Source organism: Falco biarmicus, chromosome 10 (genome assembly GCF_023638135.1).
Source record: "Falco biarmicus isolate bFalBia1 chromosome 10, bFalBia1.pri, whole genome shotgun sequence".
NCBI classification, from domain to species: Eukaryota; Metazoa; Chordata; class Aves; order Falconiformes; family Falconidae; genus Falco; species Falco biarmicus.
In genome coordinates, this window is record NC_079297.1 from 4,039,977 (window position 1) to 4,064,241 (window position 24,265).

At 46.6% G+C, this 24,265-nt stretch overlaps 1 protein-coding gene across 2 annotated transcripts in view; it reads left to right on the forward strand.

Moving 5' to 3' along the window:
* The window catches only part of PPP1R16B (protein phosphatase 1 regulatory subunit 16B), a 60,668-nt gene extending 36,492 nt beyond the window's left edge, over positions 1 to 24,176 (forward strand). For both annotated transcript variants that reach the window (XM_056354599.1, XM_056354598.1), the window contains exons 3-11: positions 11,599 to 11,669; positions 13,677 to 13,822; positions 16,053 to 16,156; positions 16,479 to 16,603; positions 18,662 to 18,787; positions 19,132 to 19,207; positions 19,731 to 19,860; positions 20,633 to 20,801; positions 21,405 to 24,176. In XM_056354599.1, coding sequence (XP_056210574.1) covers positions 11,599 to 11,669; positions 13,677 to 13,822; positions 16,053 to 16,156; positions 16,479 to 16,603; positions 18,662 to 18,787; positions 19,132 to 19,207; positions 19,731 to 19,860; positions 20,633 to 20,801; positions 21,405 to 21,926 — 1,469 coding nt within the window. In that variant the 3' untranslated portion in view covers positions 21,927 to 24,176. The remainder of the gene's footprint in view (positions 1 to 11,598; positions 11,670 to 13,676; positions 13,823 to 16,052; positions 16,157 to 16,478; positions 16,604 to 18,661; positions 18,788 to 19,131; positions 19,208 to 19,730; positions 19,861 to 20,632; positions 20,802 to 21,404) is intronic.
* The last annotated feature ends 89 nt before the right edge of the window (positions 24,177 to 24,265 follow it).

Consider the following 24,265-nt stretch of genomic DNA (forward strand, 5'->3'; position numbering starts at 1 on the left):
GAATAAAACGGTTCATTAACAAAACTGGGTTTAATATGGAAGTAAGCAGTTTTCACTACTGTGGAGAGGAGAATGGTCCTGCCATTGCTAGTGGCAAAACTTAATGGGGAATTTTAATGACTTAATTATTTTAAAAACTGCCTTTTTCCTTGGGAAATGCAATATACTTTGGCAAACTGAAACTGTTCTCCGCTGTTGCAGAAAGGAAAACCATAACTTCTCTGAGCTGACTGACTGATGAGGGTATGGGAGGCACTTGACTTGCAATGCTGAATGTGGGGAGTTGGACAGGGTCTTGCATCCCAGGACAGAACCTCTCAAAGCGACGAAGGGAGAGAAGTGGGGTGATTTGCTCGCTCTCTGCTTCCTGCTGTTGCCTGCAACTCCTTGCTCCCAGCATCGAGGAGTTATGTCTTCACTGTTCAGGGATACTGCTCTGATAAATGGGATGCCTTAAACCTGCACAAGAGCTGTAGAGTTATGTATTTTTTTAATTTGCTGGTTTAAACTATGTGTTTTGCTAGTACTACTAATAAGCTCAGTGTGTAAATGTAAAGCAAAGAAATAAAAAAAAGTCTCTGTATGCGCTGAGACTAAAGCACTCATCTCAAACAGGATGAAACATCAGTGACATGGTCTGAAGCACTACGGCAAAGCACTTTCTGGAGGAGAATTTCAGCCCTTTTTCTCTTTACTTTAAGTAAAAGACTCCTAGACTGACCCCAAAGCCTGTTAGAGCAGCTGGGAGTCCTGAGCTCAGGTCCCAGGTGGGAGCTGTGCCCGCAGGCTCGGACCCCAGACCTCCGCTCCTTGTTCCTCTGCCACGATACACACAGCTCCGCCGTGGTCAGTGAGAGGGAGCTGGCTTTCTCTCTCTGCCCAGCTCTGATCTGAAGGGTACTGCCGAATCCAAGCCGTACTCTGCAGGTGAAAGTTTCAGGCTGGCCGAGATGGCTTTGAAAGCGAAGGAGCTGCTCACTACAAAGGAAAGTGCTCCTGACCCCCATGCAGTTTCTTTCTTTACAGCATCAAAGTGCAGGAAGCTCAGCCGAGGAGAGCTGTCTGGTTTGGAGTTTGCATGAGGCTGGCGCTTTGGTGCCTCTGGATATGGCAGGGATGGGTGAAGGCAACAAGTTGGACTTTTTTTTTTTTTTTTTTTTCCTTTTTCTTTCTGAAAAGTCTAAATGACCTGTCAAGCTTTCAAGCTGCTTCCCACACATGGGCTAACCCCTCAGCACCCGTGAAGCTGTACTGCATCATCCAGCCTGGCAACGCTCAGCTGCTGCCTGGGGTGGAAGAAAGCAGAAATCGCACAGAACGTGAGACAGAAGTTTCAGAGTTTTTGATTTTGTGTGATGGAGCAAGTGAAGTTACTGTTAAAACATGGTAGGCTGAATGCAAAGCACTTGACAGTCAGGTTATAAACCAAGCCAGGCTGTATCACTGCATGCCCACTTGTTTTGACCTAATTTAAAGGTCTCTTATGCAGTCTCTGAGGAGTTGTAGAAGGGGATTTCAAACCTTCTTCAATGAAATTAGGCAAGGTTAAGGAAATTAACTTTTTGTCCACTATATTTATTTTTTTTTTTATCGTGGATGCTCAAGATAATGGCTCTTAAATTTGGATTGCACGACTAGCAACCTGCAGTGAATTTATACTGTGACCTCTATTGAACAGACCATCCTCAGCTGGATCAAGCCCAGGGCCCACAAGGTGGATGGTCTCCAGCTTCAGCCCCTGGCTGGAGGGACCAGCGTCCCCTGTGCACAGCAGCCATCACGCAGTTCTTTATATACCTTCTGTCAGGCCTGTCTCATTTATTGTAAGTGTTACTGTCGCTGTGAAAAACCTGCAGTTCTGCCAAGCTGAGGTGCTAACTTCTGGTTCAACTCCTGAATGTATGAGCTGGTTTCCATGCTGAACAGCTTTGATGATGATGTTTACGGATAAACTCTCTTGACTTCTTCGACAAGGGTTTGTTTGTTGCCAAGGGCTAGGAGAGGAGCCTGTGTGGCTCTGTAATCCTTTTGGTTATGCCGAAAATAAATTTGCAGCATGCTGAGTTGGGGTGTGTACATGTTTCTTGGAGATGCCCCTGCTCGGTACGTGGTGATGCACAGACCACCCATGCCTCCTGGCCAGGTCCCCCCAGGGCAGTGTGCCACTATCTGTGGGGCTCTGTGCAGTTGCTCGGTGACCGGTGACAGCTGCCTGCTGCCCCTGCGCCCCATGCCAGCATCGGGCCGCTGCCGGAGCTGCGAGGCAGCTGCTGCACGGGGGTGGTGCTGGCACAGGGGGTTGCTTTGGGTTCAGAGGTGTTAGACCTGGAGAGTGGGTTGAATGCGCTTTTTCATTAATACAAAAGGGAAGGTTTAGGCAATGTGATTTGACTTTGTGGTGGGTGCTGAAATGAGTGGAAAGTAGTTTGAAACTCTGGTAGAATAGTGGGATTTGATCAGTCCCCAAAATGGGCAGACTTCTGGGACTTGGGCTTGTGAGAGGGGGAGATAAAAAAGAGTTTGTCCTGGCTGGGTTGCTGGTGAAGATCGGGGTGGCTGTCAAATGTAGGCTTGGTGACCAAACGTGCTTCATCCTCCACCTTGGTGACAGCATCATTCCTGGTTTGAAATCAAACGCAGCGTGCTGCCGTGCTGCGAGCCCTTGGGGTGGCTTTGCTCCCCCACCTCTTGTGACTCGCTCTCCTCGCCCAGCCCAGGCCCTCGATGTGGCCAGCAAGCGGGTCCGAGCCCAGCGGTGGGTTCCTGCCCGAGGGAGCAATACTGGCTGCGAGTCACTGTCGAGCCATGGCTTTGGTTTCTCTTTTTAAAATACTGATAGACACAATTACCAGACCTCGGTCAAGTACAAGGTTCACCTTGGGGTCTGGTGGCTGTCAAAGCTGTTAGTGCTGAGACTTCAGCTGCTTTGCCCAGATCCTCTCAGCTGGACGACCGGGAGGACAGGGGAGAGGAGAATGTTCTTGTGCTTAAAGGGTGGAGCTGGGATGTGGGACTCGAGGGCACTGTCGCAGCTGTGCCATGGACTGTCACTGTGACCTTGGCAAAGAAACTTGAGCCTCTGGAGTCTTGGTCTAACTCAGGCTGAGATGTCACATCTGTGAAAGTAGGAGAATACTGATTGTAAAATCCCAGGAGACAGCCTGGAGCTCGCTCTCGGAGATCTCTGAGTGAAAGGCCTCGTTGAAATTCAAATCTCTGAATTGTATAAAATTTGCAGCTGAATAATTACAGGTTGCAACAACAGAAGGGCTGCTAAGGAACGGCTGGTGCTTCTCTGGTAAAGTTCAGGTTGCTGCTAAATTTGCATGGAAGTTTTCATTCTGTAGTGTTTGGTTTTTGAAAGGAAACCACCATCTCTCATTATGTGACCGAAAAAAAGAAAGGGGAGGACTCTTCTGCTTTTATAGACATTTCCCTTGGAGTGCTGCACAGCAATGCAGCATTTCCAGTAAGAAGCGGTGGTGTTGAGCAGGGGGTGACGTTTTAGCAGATTACACTGTAAGTCCTGGTGTGCCCGGTGCTCTCCCGCGGGGTGTAATGGTGTGAGACACATCTGGCCTGGGTGCAGTGTGGGGGCTGCCACCAGCTCCTGCTGCTGCCCTGTCATGCGGCACTGGTTTTCAGAGGGCTGCACTGGGAGCGTGTCCCATACCGTGCTTCTGCCTTTCGCAGGCGCTTAGGTCCTGGCTATGTGGCACCCCGTTTCATGAACACAGTCACCCGTGGGAGCAGACCTACGGATGTGATTTGGTCCTGTGTTTCTTAAAGCACTTCATCCCCAATGTATTCATCCTAAAGGGAGACAAAGTTGGAGGAGGAAAAAAAACCCACAAATGTGCTGATTGAGGGCAGAGTGCGTGCTGCTGAGGGTGGAGAAAGTACCGAAACAGCCAGAGCAGCTGGACCTTCTCTAAGGGCCGGGTCCGATGCACAAGAGAGAAGAGGGGTCTCTAAAGCAGGGCTGGCTGAGGAGCAGGGAAGGGGAGAGCCCGGTCTGCCGGCGAGTGCCTGGGCTGCCGTCAGCAGGCTGTCACTGTGGGGAATTGCTTGGTATTAATTCAGGGCAGCTTGAAAAGCAGATATGTATTTCCCCACTCCTCCACCAAAACCTCTTTTCCGTTACTTTAAATAGAAAGTTTTCTGGTTTATAATAGAGACCCTTAAAAACATTCGTGTGGTTCACGTCAACATACAGCTGCTTAGCTGAGGCCATAGGATGCCTGAAATATGAGCTGGGGCAGAGGCTGTTGACTCTGGAACCTAATAACACTTTCAAATGGCAATATGAACTATTTCCTGCTACACAGAGCATATTAGAGTATCCTCTTGCAAATACTGGCAGGCTGGCTCTGCATGGAGCTTGGGGGGTATTGCAGTTCTGCTCCTCGGATCACCTGTTACGTTACTATGATAATGTAACTGGGGGAGCTCTTCATGTACTGGGACAGCTGCAAAAGTTTACTTCCTGACAACATTGCTCGCTTTTATCTAAACGCTTCTTAAGCTGTCATTTCCATTAAAGCCAATTATTTTTTTTTGCTGCATTTCCTTTTTGGTACCCTGCAAGATTTGTTTTCTAATAAGCTTAGTATAGACATCACAGGTGATGACTGCTGCATGTCTCTGTAGGTAGGTTTTGGTCCAATACATCAAAAGTAGTTTCTGAGCAGGTATATTAAGTGGGACCCTCTGTGCTACTCAGATAAAAGGCTTTGATGTTGTGTTGTCTGAATGGATTTGCGTCTGTTGTCATGACTTCCAAGAAAAGCTTTTTTTAGGAAGAAAGCTGGAAGTAGCCAGAGCAGTAGGAGAACAGCAGGACCTGGTCGAGCACTTCCTGACTCTGTAGGTGCCCTGCGTCTAACTGCCTGAAACACGAAGAGAAGTGAAATGTGTTGCCTGCTTGCACCCGCCAAACCCAACATTTCAGGTGCAAACTCAAGAAACAGGGGGTGCAAGTTCTTATCGAGCCACTGCTGGGGGATGTGGCTGTCCCTCATCCCTCACTTTCTGTTGGCGTTCCCTGCTCAGGCCACTGGCTCGTGCGGCTCCGACCACAGCAGGATGATTCCCTCTGCGCATTGTCAGCGCCTTGTGCTGAGCACCATTGCACCCTAAGAGCCGGCATTGCTCTGCTCGTCGCTGCAACTGTTGAGTCATCCTTGGGCAACTTGGCCTTGGTCTCCCTGATTCATACCTCCATAAGTCTGACGTAATACTTTTTTTAGTACTCTCTAAATCAGCACCATTCAAATACCTACTCCAGAATGCCTCTTGAAGAGAGAAGAGGCTCTTTGGCAGCCCAGGTGTCCCAATGGTATCGGGGAATCTGCTTTCCTGGCTCCCTGCCCACAGAAATCCTGCTGAAGGCAGCTGAGCCTGAAGGTTATATAAAACACTCGTCCCTTTTAAAGCCTGTCATCTGTTTAAAAACCATACCAAAATGATTTATTTATTCTTCCAATAACAGATGAGGAATGGGAAACCAAGGAATTAGTCTCTGACTTTAGTTTTCCTTTATGTATTTGGTATATCCTGCGTGGACCAATTTCACTGTTAGTCTGAGTAGGCGAAGAGGATGAGGATGCTTTTGAACATGACACTGTGTCCTTAGAAAGGCTTGTTAGATGGTGACATCCTCTAATTTTTATTTTCCCTGTTGAAATGAATTTGGCTTTGTTTCTGCTGCATCCTTTGAGCATTGCTGGTTGCAGATGGGTAACTTGCACATGGTTACTTGAGTAATTCCATGTGGATGGCAGCCATTAAAGAAAGATGCTTTAGCATCACTAGCACTAAGTGGATTATCAAAGCTTGAAGTCCTGTAGACACAGAACAAGAAAAATGTGGGATGCAGTAGGGTTTGGGCGCCTGGCTGTGGCCCATTCTTCCAAGACACAGCTGTAGGCAGCTGTGCCCTTGGAGCGTTCTTCTTAGTGCTCTGGTACTACAATGATGGGTAGGAGTTAAAGCATAAAGCAAATATTGATTGAAAGGCACAAAGAATGGGAGAAAGAATGGACCCTGTGCATGAAATAAATGGCTGACAACTTTCACTTGCTGTCAGAATAAAACTTGTGTATGAGCTGGGCACTGAGCTCTGCGGGAAGAGCCTGCCGTGCGAAGCAGGCTCCTTGGGGCTAAGGAAGGGTATGCCCTCTTAAGCAAGAAGCATCAAATTCAGAAGGAGATTTTCCTTGAAGGAAGCAGCACCTGGGCTGAGTGTAGCTGCGTGAAATATCCCTGCCCGTGTGAATATGGCACGAAGCAGATGGGACACTGCTGGCTTCTTTCCAGACTTCCCAGATTTTGTGGGTATATTAGAAGGGATGTGTGTGCCCAGCTATAAACTAGGTAGGAAGTGTCTTAACAGGCTTTGAACCTTCCCAAGAAAGCTTGGTGATCAATCATGATGGGATGTCTCAGCTGCTAGCTCAGCAGGAAAACTGGGCCATATTTATTTTTAGGTGTACTGAATGTTTGTAGCTATCTGAGTATGGGGGTTTGTTTTCTGTGGGCTTTTTTGTCCTTCAAAAAGCATTAGGGACCTGCAGAGTTTATCAGTGGAGCAGGACGAGATATCAGTTGTACGTTGCAGGGAGCGGAGGATAAGGCTGAGTAAGTTCATCCTGTTATTGCTCAGGTTTTAGGTACGCTTTTAAATCTGAATATCATAGTATACTGTGTTAGGAAGCTGGATGCTTTGCTGGCAGAGCACTCATAGCTTCAATGCTCTTTTCCTGGCAACGTTTCTCCTGTGTAATAAATATCCCTGCAAAACCATAGCAGTCAAAATGCAGCTTTGAAGTGGCTGAGCCCATCCATAGGACTGTGCCTGGTAGGGGATCTGTCTCTATCTAGACCTTTGCCAACATACCTGTGTGGCACAGACACCACCAGTATCTCACTGTAAGTAATGCTGGGAAGAGTTTCTGCTATGCTGGGTTTTTGACTAAAGCTGCATTTGGGTGGAAGTGACTTCTAGCAGTGTGTAAAAGCATGCATCTTCATCCAAGTGAAACTTCTTTTCATTTTATTTAGTGTAATTAGGTACAAGCATACAAGAATTTTTTCTACTGCTGCAGAGACCTCAGGGAAATAGTAGCTTTTAAAGGTGGCCTGAGATCCAGAAAGTGAACTAGAAGAGTTTAAATATTTTTAAAAAAATAATCATTGAATGCAAAGGATCAAGAGAAACCTGCATTTTTAAAAACTAATGGCACTGTGTGTGTAAACTTGGAGCACATAGGTGAGCCTGCTTACCAGTATGGACAGTTTGCCACTATGTATTTTTGGGGAGGAATCAGTACCTCCAATCAGAAACGTTTGTTTGGGGTTTTTTTCCCCTCCTTGGTATCCATATCAGTTTCACTTAGCTTCTTCTGTGATGAGATATTAATACTTGAGGTATGCAAACACTGGGTATAGATGGGCGTATAATAATATCCAGAATTTTATGGTGTAGCTAATCGACTTAGGGGGAACTGCACTGAGGAAGGCATAATTTTCTTTATGGAAAAGTCTTTGTCTGCTTTAGGAACTTTTCTGGAAAAGCTGTTTCTAGTGTAAACTCAGTGGGAAGTAACATTGATGAAAAATGATAGTGCTGGAATATCTCTTCAGATGAGAGCTGATCACCCTGCATTGAATTTTCCTTAGGGCTTTTGCTTTTTTTTTCTTCCCCCTGATTTATAGGTTTGGGGGAGAGTAAGTGAGGGTTGAATAAGCCTGGGAGGAGAGGGAGCTCCTGAGAAGTGCGTTTGTTGTGTTCAGGGAGGACAATCTGTCTAAGGCTGCCCTTAGTGATGTGATGGAGGGTGACTTAAAACCTAGGATGTATTTTCACAGCTGTTGTGGGAGCTTTTTCCATCTAATACAGCACAGATGTGAGTGATGAAATATAAATTGAAGATTAATGTACGTCATCTTGGCATGTGAGAGGTTCAATTATAAGCAGAGCAAGCAGAATAATGGAAAATACATTTGAGTGATTGTTCAGTTAATACAATTTGCAATGAATTATTCACAACAATTTGTTCACCCAGCTCTTATTGTAATCACTCCCATTCCTTCATTTGCTATGCGTTTGAAACTGCTTCCCACAACTTGTGCTTGACACGTAATAAAGCATATCCACGCATCCAGCCCCTTCTCCCCACCTGTCCCCCACCTACATGCAAAGAAGGACAGATTTCAAAGAGCTCAGTATTTGAGGCACTGAGCTCTCTTTAAGAAATTAATTGCAAATTAAAGTTATGTTAATGTGGAGGCTGCTGCTTGCTGAACCTGCCGGTGTGATTTATAAAAGCCCATTTGTTGGGCTTGGAGTGCCCGGGGCTCGCAGAGGACTTTACCTATGGTTCCAGGTGTGTGGGGCATCTTCCTTTCACAAGTGGGGTGCTGAGGCTTGAGCTGACAGGAGGCGGTCAGCTGGCATCGAGTGATTCATCTGCATCTTCGTGAGCGGAAGCCTACGCTTCCTACCTGTGTAGCATCATTTGTGCCTGGAGGTGGGAGGAGAAGGTGTTGGGCTTTGCAGCGAGGCATGTGGCACTGGCAGGCTGGAAGAGAAGCGCTTTGCTTGCTCAGGTCCCTGCCCCTTACGTTGTGTGTTAAGCAGCAGAGCGAGTCAGTGGCAGGGCCACAGCCCTGGAGCTGAGGGTCTGGCTTCCAGCACTGCAGAGCATCGCGGTTGTGCCCTCCCTTTCCTATCCTTAAGGCACTGGAAAACCCACAAATGCACATTCCTCCTGAAGTTTATGAGAAAGGAGGACTTGTTTTTCCCAGCCATGTGGGAGGGAGGGGCTGTTCCTGGGCAGTGGGCTTGGGGAAGGTGTCCACGTCCTTTCCCCGTGTCCCTCTGCAGGCACGGCCGCAGGGAGCGAGGGGTGATGAAGCTGCTCTTTGCCACCCTGTGCCCTGCTGCTGGGGGTGGTGGGGAGGAATCGGGGCTGTGTTCTGCTACGAGCTCAGTGGGACGCTGGGTAAATCCCCTCGCTTGTGAAAGGGGGCATATGTAATAGGAAATGGCAGTTTCTGGAGACTTCTGCCTAGCTGTTGGGATTTCTTGTCTGTAGCATGAGGAATACTGAAGGCAACATCCCTCTGACTTGAGAGAAAAGAGCCAGGACTCACTGCTGCCCAGCCCTGCGCTCCCCCTGCCAAACCCCAAGATGCAAACTGCAGCTTAGGGCTGGTTGGAAAAGGAGTTTGATCTCTTCTTCCAGCCATGTTTGCCTGGGCTCATTGGTACCACATCCATACCTAGCTTCATTAGCTCACTTCTCTGTGCTCTTTTTCTGGTGCCCTGTGGTTGTCAGTCTTCAGTGCATTGGGAGATGCTGAGAAATGTTTTGAGGGCTGTGGTGAGCTGGTCCCAAGAGCAGATGGGAGCTAAGGGGAAGTGCACCGAGAACATGAGGGCTGCTGCAGGGGTTAGTGGAGAACTCAGAGCTGCTTTAGGGTAAGATAATTCCTTGTTTGAATCTTAACCCTTCAAGGACTCTTACAAGCTCTGTCAAGCCATGGTTGCAGAGGCTTCAGCGCAAACCCCCACACTCTGTAACAAGCTGGGGTTTATGCTGCTGCTTCTTCCCATGGAGGGACAGCACTTGTAAGGTTAATCTGCCGGCATCTACTTGTCCAAATCTCCATAATCAGGCAAAACATGATTACGGAGCTGCATGTCATTAGTACACAATGGCTCTTAAATGACTGAGATTGAATTAAAACCCTAATGGCAAAGCATCCAAAGTAACTAAGAGACAACCAGATCCACTAGTGAATGACTCTCCTATCACTCAGCTTGGATTAGGAGAGCAGGAGCTTGAGGCTGGCCAGAAACAGTAGAAGCACAGTCATTAAATTGGATATACTGGCTGGGGTTCAGCGCTTTTATTACTGTCAAGCATGCAAGTGTCAGGGGGTGTGAGCTGGGTGTAGGCGTGGGCTTCCTGCACTGGCCTCTGAGCTGGAAAAAACTCCGGCTCTTTGGACTCGCCGCAGTGCGGAACGAGTTTTGTTCTTTGTTGTATTCTGCTTTTTTGTATCTGTTTCATTGAACAGGTGTCAAAGCCTTGAAATTATTTCCAGCAAACGTAAATGCTAACATTCATTTCTGGTTGAGTGAAACAATCGTGATGTAAAGTGCTTTATTTCACTTCTGTCTGGTTTTGCCTTCCTTTTTGCTAACGTCAGACCACTGGTTTCCAAACAAAATTTCACTTTGGTTTTGATTTGCCTTTCTTGCCTGTTCATTTCCCAGATCTTTTAAACAATGCTTCATAAATCAACTTTGATGTCGTTGTAGACATGCTTTCTGTGTTCTACTTTGGATGCCAGAAGTGTTCCGTCCCCAGGGCCAGCCGGGTAGGTTTCCCTATGGATGTGTTGGGGAAAGAGCTCCCTCTAAGAGCGGGACAGTGATCAGTCATGAGCACCAGAAGCAGAGGCTACAGGATGCTTTGGGAGTGACCAGTCTTGCAGTCGTTTTGATTGCCAGCTCTGAAGATAGTTATTGCCCTTTTAGCTTTGTTAGTGTTCCTTGTTTTGCAGCTCTGTTTTCACTTGATGGTCGCATCCTTGCCATCAAATAAGATGGGACTTGAATATCTGTTGCTACCCTGGCCCCAGGGCGATGATTCTGAACCTCTGGCTTCTGCCTGTGCTGTCAGTGACATTTGAAGTGGGGAAAAGCATTAGGCAGTGGAATCTCGAGAGAAAAAGCAGGGAATGAGGAAGCAAACAACAAAAGATGTGTACAGATCATCAAGATCTGTCAGCAGTGTTGAATCTGAAGAGTTCCTGGTGTTTATATGAATTTATGTCCTCTGCCAACCTTATTGCTGTTACTTTGTGCAAGATCTGTACCTTGGAGAAAACTTTGTTTTTCACCTAGGGGCTAATAACTTCTCCTGTGCTTCCAAAATGTGCATTTTAATGAAATAAATCTTATCCTTTCCCCCCAGAGCAGCAATTAAAAAATGAAGCCTCTGGGAAGCTTTCGTCAAATACCCAACAACGCATGTGAGGTGTCCAAAGCAACCCCAGTGTATTTTAGGTATAGCAGGCCCCTGAACCTACTGGGCTTCTTGTCCCAGATTGATGACTTCTTGAGGCAAGACCTCATCCCTCCCACAGTGAGATCTCTCTTACGGTTGTAGCTCAGGACCCCAAAATCACCGATTGCCTCTGAGCTCTCCAGGGCTGCAGTGTGCAGGGGCTGCACTCAGGTGTTGCAAAGCACAAGATAAAATTTGTAGACTGTTCCAGCTCAACTTATGAAAATGATAGCTGCAATAGCAGCCTCCTTTGGAAGGAAGGTGAAGGAAAATTGTATGCTGGTGCTCTCTGCTGGATAAAACTAAGAAGGCTTTTTTCTTGCTGCACTGTGGTGGCTGCGGGTTCACACCAGCGCTGAGCTCTTGGCTACGAGGTCTCCTGCAGCTCTGCCCACACTGGAACACCCTGATGGTGTGGGTTGCCTTTGTCTTGAACTGGCCAGGGCTAGCTGAGAGCAAGAGATGTGTTAGGATTACTGATCTGACTCTCCTTTCCTCTCCTCTCCTTCCCGTACAGTGTGTTACTTGCTGAAGAGCAACATCAGCCCAGACCTGTGCAATGAAGATGGATTAACTGCGCTGCATCAGGTGAGGTGTGGGAGGAGGTCACAGCTCCCTGCCGCTCCACACTGTTGCATCTTCCCGCTGCCCTCTGAGCAGACCTGTCAGGGTAAACAGAGAGAGCTCTTGTATTTCTTTCCTTTTTAAATTTTATTTTCTCTCAGTTACAGCAGTGAAACTTCACCATATTGTGCTGGTGGTCCTGTTTCTTGGGGAGCAAACTGAGATCAAAACCTTCTCTTGCTGTATCCCAGACTTTGTTCAGTGATGATAACAGCTCAGGAATCTGGGCTGGATTTCAGACGTGAACATTTCTCCCACCCTTTAATCTTTTCAGGGCTGGGCTGTAAACTACTAAACTAAATTAGCTCAAATTTAGAAACTTTGGCAACCCATGAGCTTTCAAACTGGTGTAAATAAATGACGTACAGGATGGTTGGAGACCCTGCTGCTGCTCTCCGAGCTCAGAGACTTCCGAGAGTCTGTATGGGATGGCAGCAGCTGATCGCCAGTAAAATACAGACTTGCTGTGGTGATGTGGGAGTCTGTGTCCTTCCTCAGAGCCTCTGCACTGATCCCATAAGGGGGTTTCTATTCTTCTTCCTAAGGCCCCTGTCCCCACCTGTCCTCTTGAGTCCTGATTTCAGTACGCGGCTCCCCGGGAGCCAGCCCGTGCCTGGCAGCTGCTGTGACACACAGAGCCATGGTTGTCACACTCGCTCCGAGGGTGGAACAGGCACTCATGGGGCGTTTGCCGTTAGACCCTGCTGTAAATGCTCCCATTGACTTGGGATTTTGGATTCTTCTGCAAGTTGCTTGCTCTCTTCAAAGCTGGCTGGATGTTTGCTTGAAAATGCAAACTGGCTTCTAGAGGAATAAAAGGTCCCTGTCACCACCACTTCTCCAAAGAGATATTAATCTGCACACAGAGAAATGCTGACAGCCTCATTGCTTTCCCCACTAGGTACTGAAGCCATGGAGTATCCTACCCCGCCCACTGAAGGATCAGTTATTATAAAGGTGCATTTGGGAGTTGAGGTGGGAATGTTGCATCCACTAGAGTTAATTGAGCCCCCGAACAGAGAGAGGCTCCGAAGTGTTGCCCATTAGCAATGGCTTCCAGCGAAGGATGCAGTTACACTTCTGTGATAACTTGGCTGTGTGACAGGCGTGATTTTAACCTCGCTTCCATATAACAAGTAGTAAACAGAAATAGAAATACATGAAGGGTCCTTGTCACTCCGCCGCTAAAATGCTTGTTGTGGGTTGTAATTCAGCCCCATTACAAGCTGTGAGTCTCCTGTGTAGGTCTGCAGTAATGCATAGGCTGCAAACAGGCTTCTTGTACAAGAATGAATCTTATTTTAGAATCTTTATTTTTATCTTACGAATCTTTATATTTATCATATGTGCGTTCATCTCAAGAAGTGACCACAAGATGGATCAAAGAGCAAATTCCACCTTCCCCAAAGGAAAGCAGTTGGGGCCCTTTTTGCAGGCTGCCTCAGGGACTGTGGTGTAAATGCATCGAGGATGCTGGGGTTTTTTTCAGGAGATGACAGGTGCACTGTCAAGTACCTCATAATTCTGGGAATCCAACTTGCAACTCTTCAGATAGCTGCGGTAGGTAGCGTGAGATGCTGAGAAGACTTTTACTTGTCACATGCCAGTGTGTGGGATTTTCCCTAAGAAAAGGGAATGTCAGCTTTTTAGCTCATCCCTTGGTATGTGGTTATACCGGTTATGTTGAATTTCTGCTGTGTTTGCTCTTGAATATGGAAGACCCAGTAGAACAGAAGCTGTTGAGTATTTGCTGTTACTCCCTGCTGGTTCTGCCCCCAAACCAGGGGGACCTGTAAAACACCAGTGACCTTCAGTCTGTCCGCGGTAGGTATTTAACTCTGGAGGTGCTTTGCCAAACACTGCAGGATAAAGTAGGTTTCCACATCCAGGTACCCTGGTACAACTGAGCTTGCATGAGCCCTCATCTTCCCAAAGTTTAAAAAACCCCAATCTGTATCCCTTCCTCACCAGTGCTGCATAGACAACTATGAAGAGATAGTCAAGCTTCTCCTCAACCACGGGGCCAACGTCAACGCGAAGGACAACGAGCTGTGGACTCCACTGCATGCAGCAGCTACATGTGGTCATATCAACCTGGTGAAGATCCTCATCCAGCAGTAGGTGGCTTTTTGTGTCTGTCCCTTTCTGCAGATCTGATTCCACCCACAGCTTCTGTGGCTGGAAACCGAGACTGCCTAGTACCTTGCAGGATTGCAGCGGTGGTGGTTGTTCCCTGCTTTCAGGCTATTCATGGGACTTCTTCCTGCTTGGGGGAGAAGGGGGTGGAGGAGGAAGAGCAAAAAGGCTGAGGAGGCACAGCAAAACCCTAGGTGACTTAGTTTCATGAGGCTTCCGGAGACTGGGCCAAAATTTGCCACTTTTTGCCCATATTCTGGTGTGTACATGTCTGTGTTTGTGCTCATTGAACTCTGCTGGCTTGGTAGAAATAGGAGCAGCCAGCGGGATCCACCCTTAAGCTCTTAAACACAACTTCAGGTCTTCCAGCCACAGTCAAAGAGACACTGATGTAGGAGGACAGCGGCATGTTTGTGTAGCTCAAATGCTTGGGTGAACTTTGTGACCTCTTACTGGCTCTTAATTAGTAACCGTAATTAGCTTGTGGTCGTGCATTTGTTGCCCAGCGTTGTGACACAGGGTGCTTGCACTGGACCTTCCACTTGACTTTACCAAGGCTCAGGTCTTTTCCAGACTTGCCAGCAAGGAGGAGGAAGCCAGATGTGTTTTGAGCTGTACCAAGTGCAGCATTTAATGAGCACCTGCTGCAAATCCTCTCTGGAGCAGATAGTCCTGCTGTCTGGAGCCCTCTCCTCTATTTCCCGGGGTGCTGGGGCAGTGAGCAGAGTGTGCTTTGGGAGCGTTAACACGCTGCCTTGAACGGCAGTGCCTGCCGCTTCTGCCTTGGGGAGGGAGGCTTCTGCCTCTGTCACTGTCACCGGGGAGACTAGCACTGAAAATCTGGCCCTTGTTCTTTGGCTGTATAATGAAGGAAGTGGAGCAGAGGATGCAAACAATCATCCCATGGAGGATGTTCCCACTTGGGTTAGGAAAATTTTGGGTGGGGGGCATAGAAATGGAGCAAAGCAATGTGGAACACCATAAAACATATCTGACTCTTAAATGACCATAAGGGAGTGTCATGGGATGGCGGACAAGGTGAGGAACTGGACCTTCTAGCCTTAGTTTTCGTAGGCTGCCCTGTGTCAAGTAGTTGCCAGCAAATTCAGACTCCAGTAGCCTAATGTCATGATCCCATGCTCAGAAACAGTCTTCCCTGGACTTTTGAGGAAGGGGGTGATGTAATTTGTTGCTACAATCAAAGATGTCCTTTACAGGAGATCTCACATATCAAATGACTGGTTAAATACTGCCACTGGAGACCATGTTACTGGTGATGGGACCTGGAACCCCTGGAGACCAACAGAGGAAGTAGCCCACAAAAGATGTCCAGTTCCTTGCTTTTTTTATTTGCTGATTAAACTAATACTGGCACTTTGCAAATATGAATTTCAGTGTAGTTTTTTCTGCTTAGGCAGAGGGGAAAAATAAATAAAGAGGCAGGAATCTAAATGCAAGTGGATACTGTCTTCTGTCCTTCCAAGGCTGGTAACTGTCAAGGTAGATCAGGATTCAGCTGAAACTGGCGGCTAGCTAATATGGCATGGTTCATAAGGCACTGGAAGTTTCCTGCTATGTGGGAATATGGGGGCAGTGATCAGTTTAGCTGGCAATTTCACTCCCAAATAATGACCTCCTGGAGATCACCAGAGCACTTACAGAAATGCCTTTGGACAATCAGAAAGAAAAATTCACCAGGTGACAGAGTATTTTTTTTTTTAATTACTATTTTTTGCTGGTGTGCCCTTGGCTAGATGGAAGGCTCCCTCTACCATTCAGCCCTGATCTTTCCCAACTTTTCTGGCTCTTGCGAACTTTTCATTGAAGGACTGCCAGACGCTCAGATAACAAGCACCTGGTAGTTGCTTGGTATTGTTTTCCAGAAATTCAGCAAATAAATTGCTGCTGTGCCTGAGAAGCTGCCAGTCTGTCCAGTGCCAGGATCAGAAGAGGACAGGAACAGCTCAGTTGCTCATGTGCCCCAGAGCCCATGAAGGAGGTGTCGCATGCTGCCTTTCATCCACTTCTGGAGTTTATCTTCCCCATGAATAGCTCCATGGCTTTGCTTCAAATCTTTCTTATCTCTTACATATCTTGGTGACATTTGGGCAACTGTTAGTTTTTTCCTAAGCATTTATCCCAATGTTTGGCGCTGTCTGCTCTAGGGTATCTGAGGTCCTTTCCTGTGTAACTCTTGTTTTCTCCTTGCAGTGGAGCAGACTTGTTGGCAGTAAATGCAGATGGCAACATGCCGTATGACCTCTGTGAAGATGAGCCAACCCTGGATGTCATTGAGACTTGCATGGCCTATCAAGGTAAGGAGACTGAGTTCATGTAAAGTACAAAAATGGGTCGATACAGTGCTAAAAATTACCTTGTTTCTCAGCTCTTGACTTGCCTCTGGAGAAATGCAAAGACCTGCTGCCTGGCATAATTTCTTGGAACCTGACTCTGTCTAGTTTCTCTGATTCCTAAATCACGATGAGGGTGAAGGACGGCTGACAGTCCCCTCGGCTACATAGCCTCTGGAAAGGATGTGAGGTTATATCAGCCAGGAATCATAAGTCTAATTTTTAATCAACTAGTGGAGACAAAGACCCTTTCCAAGCCTTCTGTATCTAACTGGAATTTTAACAGGGATTACACAGGAAAGAATCAATGAGATGCGGGCCGCTCCGGAGCAGGTCATGATCTGTGACATTCATGACATACTTGCAACTGGACAAGACCTCAACAGGACTGATGCCCAAGGTGCTACGCTGGTGAGTGGAACTGCGGTGGCTTCAGTTTTGCCTTCCTTCAGCCCGCAGGTTATGAAACCTGCCCTGTGGCAGGACTTACACAAAATCAACATGTACAAGTCACTGAGGAAGTTATTTTGATCTTTTTGCCTGTTTTAGTTTATTGTCGCCTAGGAACAGGCTATGTCCATGAGTACAGCTGACATAACTTCAGTGTCTAACCCTACGCTTTTTGAAGCAAATCCCTTGTTCACGTGAGCTCTGTCAGTTGTCCAGCAGCTCAGGTCCTGCAGCAAGGCTGCCGAGCTCCTGGGTCCCGTCTGACAGTGGCTGGTACCAGCAGCTTCCAAAGAAAGGTGCAAGTAATCCCGCAATGAGGAGCTGCAGAACACAGCCCTTCTGCTGACATCCAGGGAAATGGGGCTGAAACACCTCCTAGAAACTTCTTGCTTCTTGCTCTCGTAGTCTGATCTGACTCCTACAGAGGAGACGTGGGAGTCCTCCGGTTTTCATGGGAGCAGGCTCTGGTGTTGGGCGCTCTGGAGACTTTCTGCTTCCTCTTCTTTCTGCTTTGCATAGCATCTGGCTCACACAGAGGAGGCAGTTCTGTGGTTATTCACGTCGGATGGCTTCTGCCCCTGGGCAGATGGGAGCCCCCAGGGCAAATGTACAGCACGGAGCAAGCTGGCATCTAATTTGACTGGGCAGGGACTGAGAAGGCTGAGCAATCCTAGTCCTGTTCCTTGCTTTTTCACCTGCAAATGTGTCTCTTCAATCCTTGCTTGCAGCAGTTCCAACTTAGGGAAAGTTCAGCTATGTCATACGTGTTGGCACTTTCATACGACCTTGGTTGTTTGACAGCTGGGTCCAGACATAACTGATGTACAGGCCACTCGCTGTCATTTGTTTGATGGACAGACCATGGCAGTGCGATCAGGTTTCTTAATCTAAATTGTCATCTATAGCATATACCAGATGCATAAGGGGAGAGCAGGCTCCCTCCAAGATAAACTTAGATGACTGAAGTTTTTATTGCAATTTCTTTTTTTGACACATTTTCCCCTTTAACAAGGATTATATATTTAAGTTTAAGCAGACCTCTTGGCTTCCCTTTTTATATTAACTCCAAGTGATTCCTTGTTAATTCATGTGGCCTCTAGAGGGTATAACCCAATACCATAATATTTATGTAGAAACTAATTGAATTGCCAGAAAGTATCAGAATTTATTTCCAGATTAGGGTTTAATTTTGTGTAGTGGAATCCACATGGAAAATTTTGGAAAGAAGCTTTCATTCTCCTCCTCAGCCCAATTGAAATAGGATGAGCTCTGAGTGGAGTTCACACCTTCAGAGCTGTGCATAGGTCAGTGTTTCGCTCAGAGATGTGACAGCAGACTATAATTATGAAAAGCTTCTGAGACATGAAGTGTCATGGGGGACTAAAGGAGACTATTATTGTCTCCAAAGTGGTGGTTGTAGTAGGAAGGAAGTAGGTTGTAGGAAGCCATTATCTGAAAAATCATATTCCCTTAACTAAAAGTAGCCAAGGATTAAAATGTTTTTGATTTTCAAATTGTAAAAGTAATTATAGTGTGAGCAGAAGCGCGTTGCACGAAGGGAGTCCTGACTGAAGCAGGCTGAAAAATTGATCAAAAAAATCACATCCACAGCTCTTAAGCAGGGAAGAAGAGACATTTTTCTGGCATGAGGAATGCGGAATTTACAGATGATGTTCTCCATTGCAGGTTTGCATTTTGATGGTGCTGTTTCCCTAAAGATTGGGAAGCACTTAAGAACCCTGGATTTAAAATGTGAAAACATTTTTTTCTAACCTATACATATTTAAAGTTATTTTAAGAATTCTTCAGCAGTTTCCTCTCCAAACAGAATTACATGCAAGTAATACTGAGTTTTAGTAATGGGAACAGCTTTAGACCTGATAGCATCTGCCAAATGTTGAATGTGCTGCCTGTCCAGATCTAGACTTAGACATTATCTAAGAAATTACACTGAAACTGGATGTATAAAGCCATTTGTGGTCCTTGCAGGTGTCTCATGCTCTGTTCTTTATCTCCTAGCTGCATATAGCTGCAGCCAATGGTTACCTGCATGCAGCTGAAGTCCTTCTGGACCAGGGGGCAAGCCTGGATGTTAAGGACTGGGACGGCTGGGAACCTCTTCATGCTGCTGCTTTCTGGGGACAGGTAATGATTTTGTTACAAATGTCATGTATGAGGGTGACATTTCTTTCTGCCTGGACAAATTGCAAATGGAAGAAATCTGTTCTAGGGCTGGACTCTCTGGGCAGCATCAGATAAGGTCTGTGAGGTTCCAAAAAGAACCTGTTGATGAGAAAGTTCAGGGAGAGTATGTCTGTGCAGGTGAATGGTGGGAACAAAGTTTAACATCACACATGTGCCAGAATAATTTGAGGCGAGTTCAGCATGCATGCCATTGCTTCCTATCTTATTCCAACTTTTCAGCTTTGAGGAGGAAAGTGATTGCCCAGAATACCTCCGTTAACTTGACTTTCTTTCCCTTTCTTTAGATGCAGATGGCCGAGTTGCTTGTGTCCCATGGGGCTAGTCTGAGTGCCAGGACATCTTTGGACGAGATGCCAATAGGTGAGTTTATTAAGCTTAAAAAAAAGAAATTGTTAAGAAAAGCTTTCCCCCCTAAGCAAGCTGGAGTCTTCACATGGTACTTTCAGAAGCATTAACATAATTTTTCAGGTTTCTTTTGAATCAAAGTCGCAGTTACTTTAACTGGAACTGAAGTTTTGAAGCATCTGCTTTGTTACTTCTGAAAACACTTCTTCCTGCTCATAAAAATAAGGGCCAAGGCACTTGTCCAGCACCAAGTCTTTCTCCTGTGTGTTTCCACCCATGTTATCCCTCTGTACCTGATGACTGCAAAGCTGAGCTCTCATCACAATGAGCAGCTCTTGTTTTCTGCTCCTGTCTAGATATCCAAACCTTTCTGCCTCCCCTAATTTGTTTAAAGATTAATGTGCCTAAACACATTCTGCTTAAATTTCCCTTCTCTTCCTACTAGCCTTTGTAGTTGTATGTAGTAACACAGTAACATGGTGTTAATGGTACCACATTTGAACTGTCTGATTAATGGCTTGCTTTGTGCGTGCCATAGATCTGTGCGAAGAGGAGGAATTCAAAGTATTGCTACTGGAGTTGAAACACAAACACGATGTGATCATGAAGTCTCAGATGAGGCATAAATCCTCCCTGAGTCGAAGGACCTCCAGCACCGGCAGCCGGGGGTGAGTGCGTTGTTCCCTGTGGGTCACCCTTGCATTAGCTCGGACACCCTAATTATATATAAAAACAACTAATAATAAATGGTTGGGGAGCACCCTGCAGTCAGCGCATGGGGAACAACCCGTCTGTCCTTTCCAAGTGAACTCTGAAAGGCAGAAGCTGACTTTCAGTTGCTGAAAGCAGAGCTCCTTTGGAGAGGGTTTTTTTCACTAGCAAAAGGTGGGATTTCTGGTGGGGGAAAATGGCTTTGTGCTGTTGGGGTTTGAGAACTGCTGTGAGCAGAGGAGACAGTGGTGAGAATTTACCCTGTTAAAACGCTGATACTGGTGTTGGAGAATCAGTGCTTCCAGTGGATCAACTTGAGCTTCTCAATAATATGCCTCATGGCCAAGACGCTGTGCTCAGGCACGGTTTGCACAGGTCTTTATAAGATGTTTATTAGACACCAAAGCAGTCCTGCAGACCACAAAACTCCATAAACAGCCCGTGGGCTGTTTCCCTCTATGTTTACTCCACTGGTTGCAGAGTCAATCCATTAGGAGAGCTGTATAACCTCTAATGCAGATTTGCAGTACTACTTTAAAACTCCTTAAAATTCCTCCCACCTTTACTAGCCACACTAGTGGCTCTGCATGGGTGCCAGGAAGCTAAATGCACGTTCCATTCCATTGGGAGAGGCTGTGAAGCGCAAGGAGGAGGTGAGAAGAGCTACAAGGTAAGAGGAAATGTCACGTCCTGCTCACAGCTTCAATGCCCCTTCTCCCCGTCCCGCAGGAAGGTGGTGAGGAGGGCCAGCCTTTCCGACCGAACAAACCTCTACAGGAAGGAGTGCGAGAAGGAAGCCATCGTCTGGCAGCAGCTGGGGGCAGCAGAAGAAGGAAGAAACTCGAGTCTCATGGGAGAAATTGGGGAGACTCGGTCTGACCAGGAGAATACAGACCCCGTAAGGAATCTCTTCTTTATTACAGGAGTCACCAAGGCGGGGGCCTGGTACCGCAAGTTCAGTGGCAATGGGTGCCCTGGGGTGGAAGGTGGCTGAGAAATTTGTAAACCTTGTCCATCAGATGTTAGCAAAACACCAAATTCTCATTTGGCATGAACTGGGATATCCCACTCAAGTGGAAAGACTGTTTTGGATTTACAGCTGCATAAATAATTTTCAGATAAGGTTCTAGTTGAACCAAGAAATTCAGAAAAAATAGCATGTGTATTTCTCTTTACAGCTAACAAACCGGTAATCACAAAAGAATTGTAATCTTGCTTTGCAGTTACTTTTTTTAAATTCAGTTATTGTCATGTTATATTAATCTACTTATCTCTCTTTTTTTTCTTTTTTTCTTTTTTTCTTTTTTTTTTTTGTGAGTCCTTCTGAGTTCCATGTTGCTGGTTTGGGCTCAGTGTTATAGGGTCCTGTTAGTTGGGCGAATTCGATGTTTGTGCTGCAGCACCTGTCTGAGTGTGAGCAGGCTTAGGAAGTTGTCACAGGAGTGAATTGTGCTGTGGGGGATGGGGGAAGATGCTCTTCTTTCATGTCTTCTTGTTACAGAATTCAGTGTTGGAGAACTCTTCCCTCCTTCCGGAGTTAGCAAACAAAAGTACCCAGTGTGACTCTGAAATCCCCCTCCAGAATGGACTCATGGCATCTGCCAGCACTTACCAGTACACCTTTTCCAACGGGGACGTTTGGAGTATGCACGCGGACCCTGACAGCAATCCAGGCCACATGCTGCCCTACGGCAGCCCCGGGCTCCCTGACACACAGCAGTTCTGGGGTGCCTACAAGGAGCACAACCATCAAACGCTCTCCGAACTGAAGCGGCAGCGGGCTGCAGCCAAACTCCTCAACCACCCCTTCCTCAGCACCCACTTCGGCAGTGGCATGGGAGCAGTTGCCGAGAATGGGGGTGAGGCCAAGTCGCACCTAATCGGATCCAGGACTTCTCCTTACAGCTCCAATGGGACCTCAGTGTATTACACAGTGTCCAGTGGTGATCCACCCCTCTTGAAATTCAAAGCTCCCATGGAGGAAATGGAAGAGAAGGTGCACGGGTGCTGCAGAATTTCCTAGTCTCATCTGTTTCTCACCCCAGAAGAAACAAGACGCGGGTGGGCTGGCTGGATCAATCGCAGCGGCCAGGTTGTTTGCATTCCAAAGGGAGAATTTGGTCATGGACATCCTGACTGTGACGGCCTCGTTCATCATGAACTGTACTTTACCCTGCCAATTACTTCTATTGCAGTTGAATGCAATAACGCAGGTGGAGCAAGGCTCTTCGGAGAGGAAGGGATGCGCATCAATATGATGTAAAAAGAGTTGCCCTAGTCTTGCTCCCTGGGTCAGAAGGTATGGTGCACTGCCTCCCCGTCCTTGGGAAGTCATGAGATGCCTTGGAACAAAGAAAGGATCTGAATTAAAATCTTTGCATCTGAGCCTCTTGCTGTCAGTCACCAGAGCTTCTGGAAGGTGACAGTTCAGATCTGAATTTTCACTCCTGGGCAATGCATACATCCTGGAGGAGAGATCAGCACCCCCACCCCCGAGGTTTGCAAGAGTGGACAGAGCTGGTTTTTGTACAGCTGGATCCAGCACTTACAGGGCCTGACCAACAAGCAAGCATCAATGCTGCGCTTGCTTTAGGAAGTTTGCAAGGTGTTATCTCCTTGCAGCAACAACTCATCATCAAAAACTGTGCGCTGGTTGGGTCCTGTTCTGCTCGTGTAAACTCATCACTGCAGACTGCCATCAGGTTTGAAGCAGAACTTTTCTCAGATCAGGCTTCACTCAATAGGCTTTAAAACTGATGTTGCAATAAGGGGCTCTGGCAATAGAACTTTACTGCAATAAAATACTGACAAAGGTCTATATTGGGATAAGTAATTTAAAAAAACATATTTGTACTATCTAGACTCTTAATTTGTTAAAACTGGAAAGACTTTTGCTGATCTCACTTTCCTATTGATTTTGTTTGTTTACTCTGTACACTCAACACAGATACTAGGGGCAGTATGCTTTGTGTTCTAATTTTTTTCTGGATTTCCAGAACCACAGGGCTCGGGAGGGATGAGGAGGAAGGGGCTTGCTGACACTAATCTAGAAACACCATGAGAGCATTTCTAATCTCCCTAGATGTTACAACATGTGTGTTTATCTGCAGTCTTTGGTTGATAAATAACTGTTAAATCATTGCTGTGGTAGCTGAACATTTCAGCAGGGCAGGAGATTTTTCCGGTCTGTTTTCCAGCTTCCATGCTGAAGCCATCAGCAGTGGTTAGTGCTGTCAGAAGATTTATGTGCCTGTATGTAAAGGGAGCCACATGGCACCATGCAGGACACGGCAAAGTCTCTGTGCTGTGGAGCGGCTGGCTCACCAACACCAGTGGTTTAGTGTAGTTCATGCTAGCTCTGACAGACCACCCGAGAAACACTAGCACGGTGTAACCTGGGGGTTTGGCACAGCTCTTCAGCAAGTTAAGGCTTTGCATACCTGGGGGGTGTGTGTGTGTGTGTGTGCAAAAGGAGAGCGCCCTGTGGGAGACAACTCTGAGGAACAGGCCACAGTTGAGTTAACAAGTTGTATCTGCAGAAGTAACTGTGAATCTTCAACTGTTGTTCTGCACAGAGGAGCTAGCGCACACATAACTATTCATGCCTGCATGAATATGTGTCTTCTTGGGCAGTTTAAATTCCAAATTCTGAAAACATAAGCCTGTTTGGGTCTCTGTAAGCCATCCGTGGATTAAATCCAGCTCACGTAGTTGTGCTTCTGCCATGCACCCAATGCAGATTCCACCCATCTTCCTCTTAGCTGGCGGCTGTTAGACATCGATATTACACTTCATGCATATGCTTCCCCCGTGGGAATCCTCACAGCCTTTTCTTTTTTTCTAGGCTATAAAAAGTTGACTTAGGCTGCTGGTGAGTGCTCAGCGCTCTGCTCCCCATCAAATCTAGCCCATCGCTGGGGCTGGGCATGTTACAGTACAGGGCTCTGGGCTCCTCGTCCTCGGCTCTTCGAGGCAGCAGAGGTCCCTGTGTGTCACCACCACAGCCACACCGTGCAGGAAACACTGTTGGACGTGAGGTTGTTACTAGACTGATAATTTACTCTTTTGAACTCTGAAGATGCGGTTCTCGCCAGTTTTTACAATTCTCTTCCCTCACCAGTTTTAGCAACAAATCATAAAATGGCAGCAGTTGATCTAATTTGTTGAAAACTTCTTTCTTTTTTTAAACCTCTTCTTTGTATATTTTGAAACGTTCAGAGAAGTAGGGCTTCCTCCATTATTGAAATGCATATACTAAATAAAGACTAGAAAATACTTCTTGTGCTTGACTTTACATTAAGGGATTTTAAAAGTCATTCTCTAGTAGAAAGAAGGTGATTTGGTAACTAGAGAGACTTTACT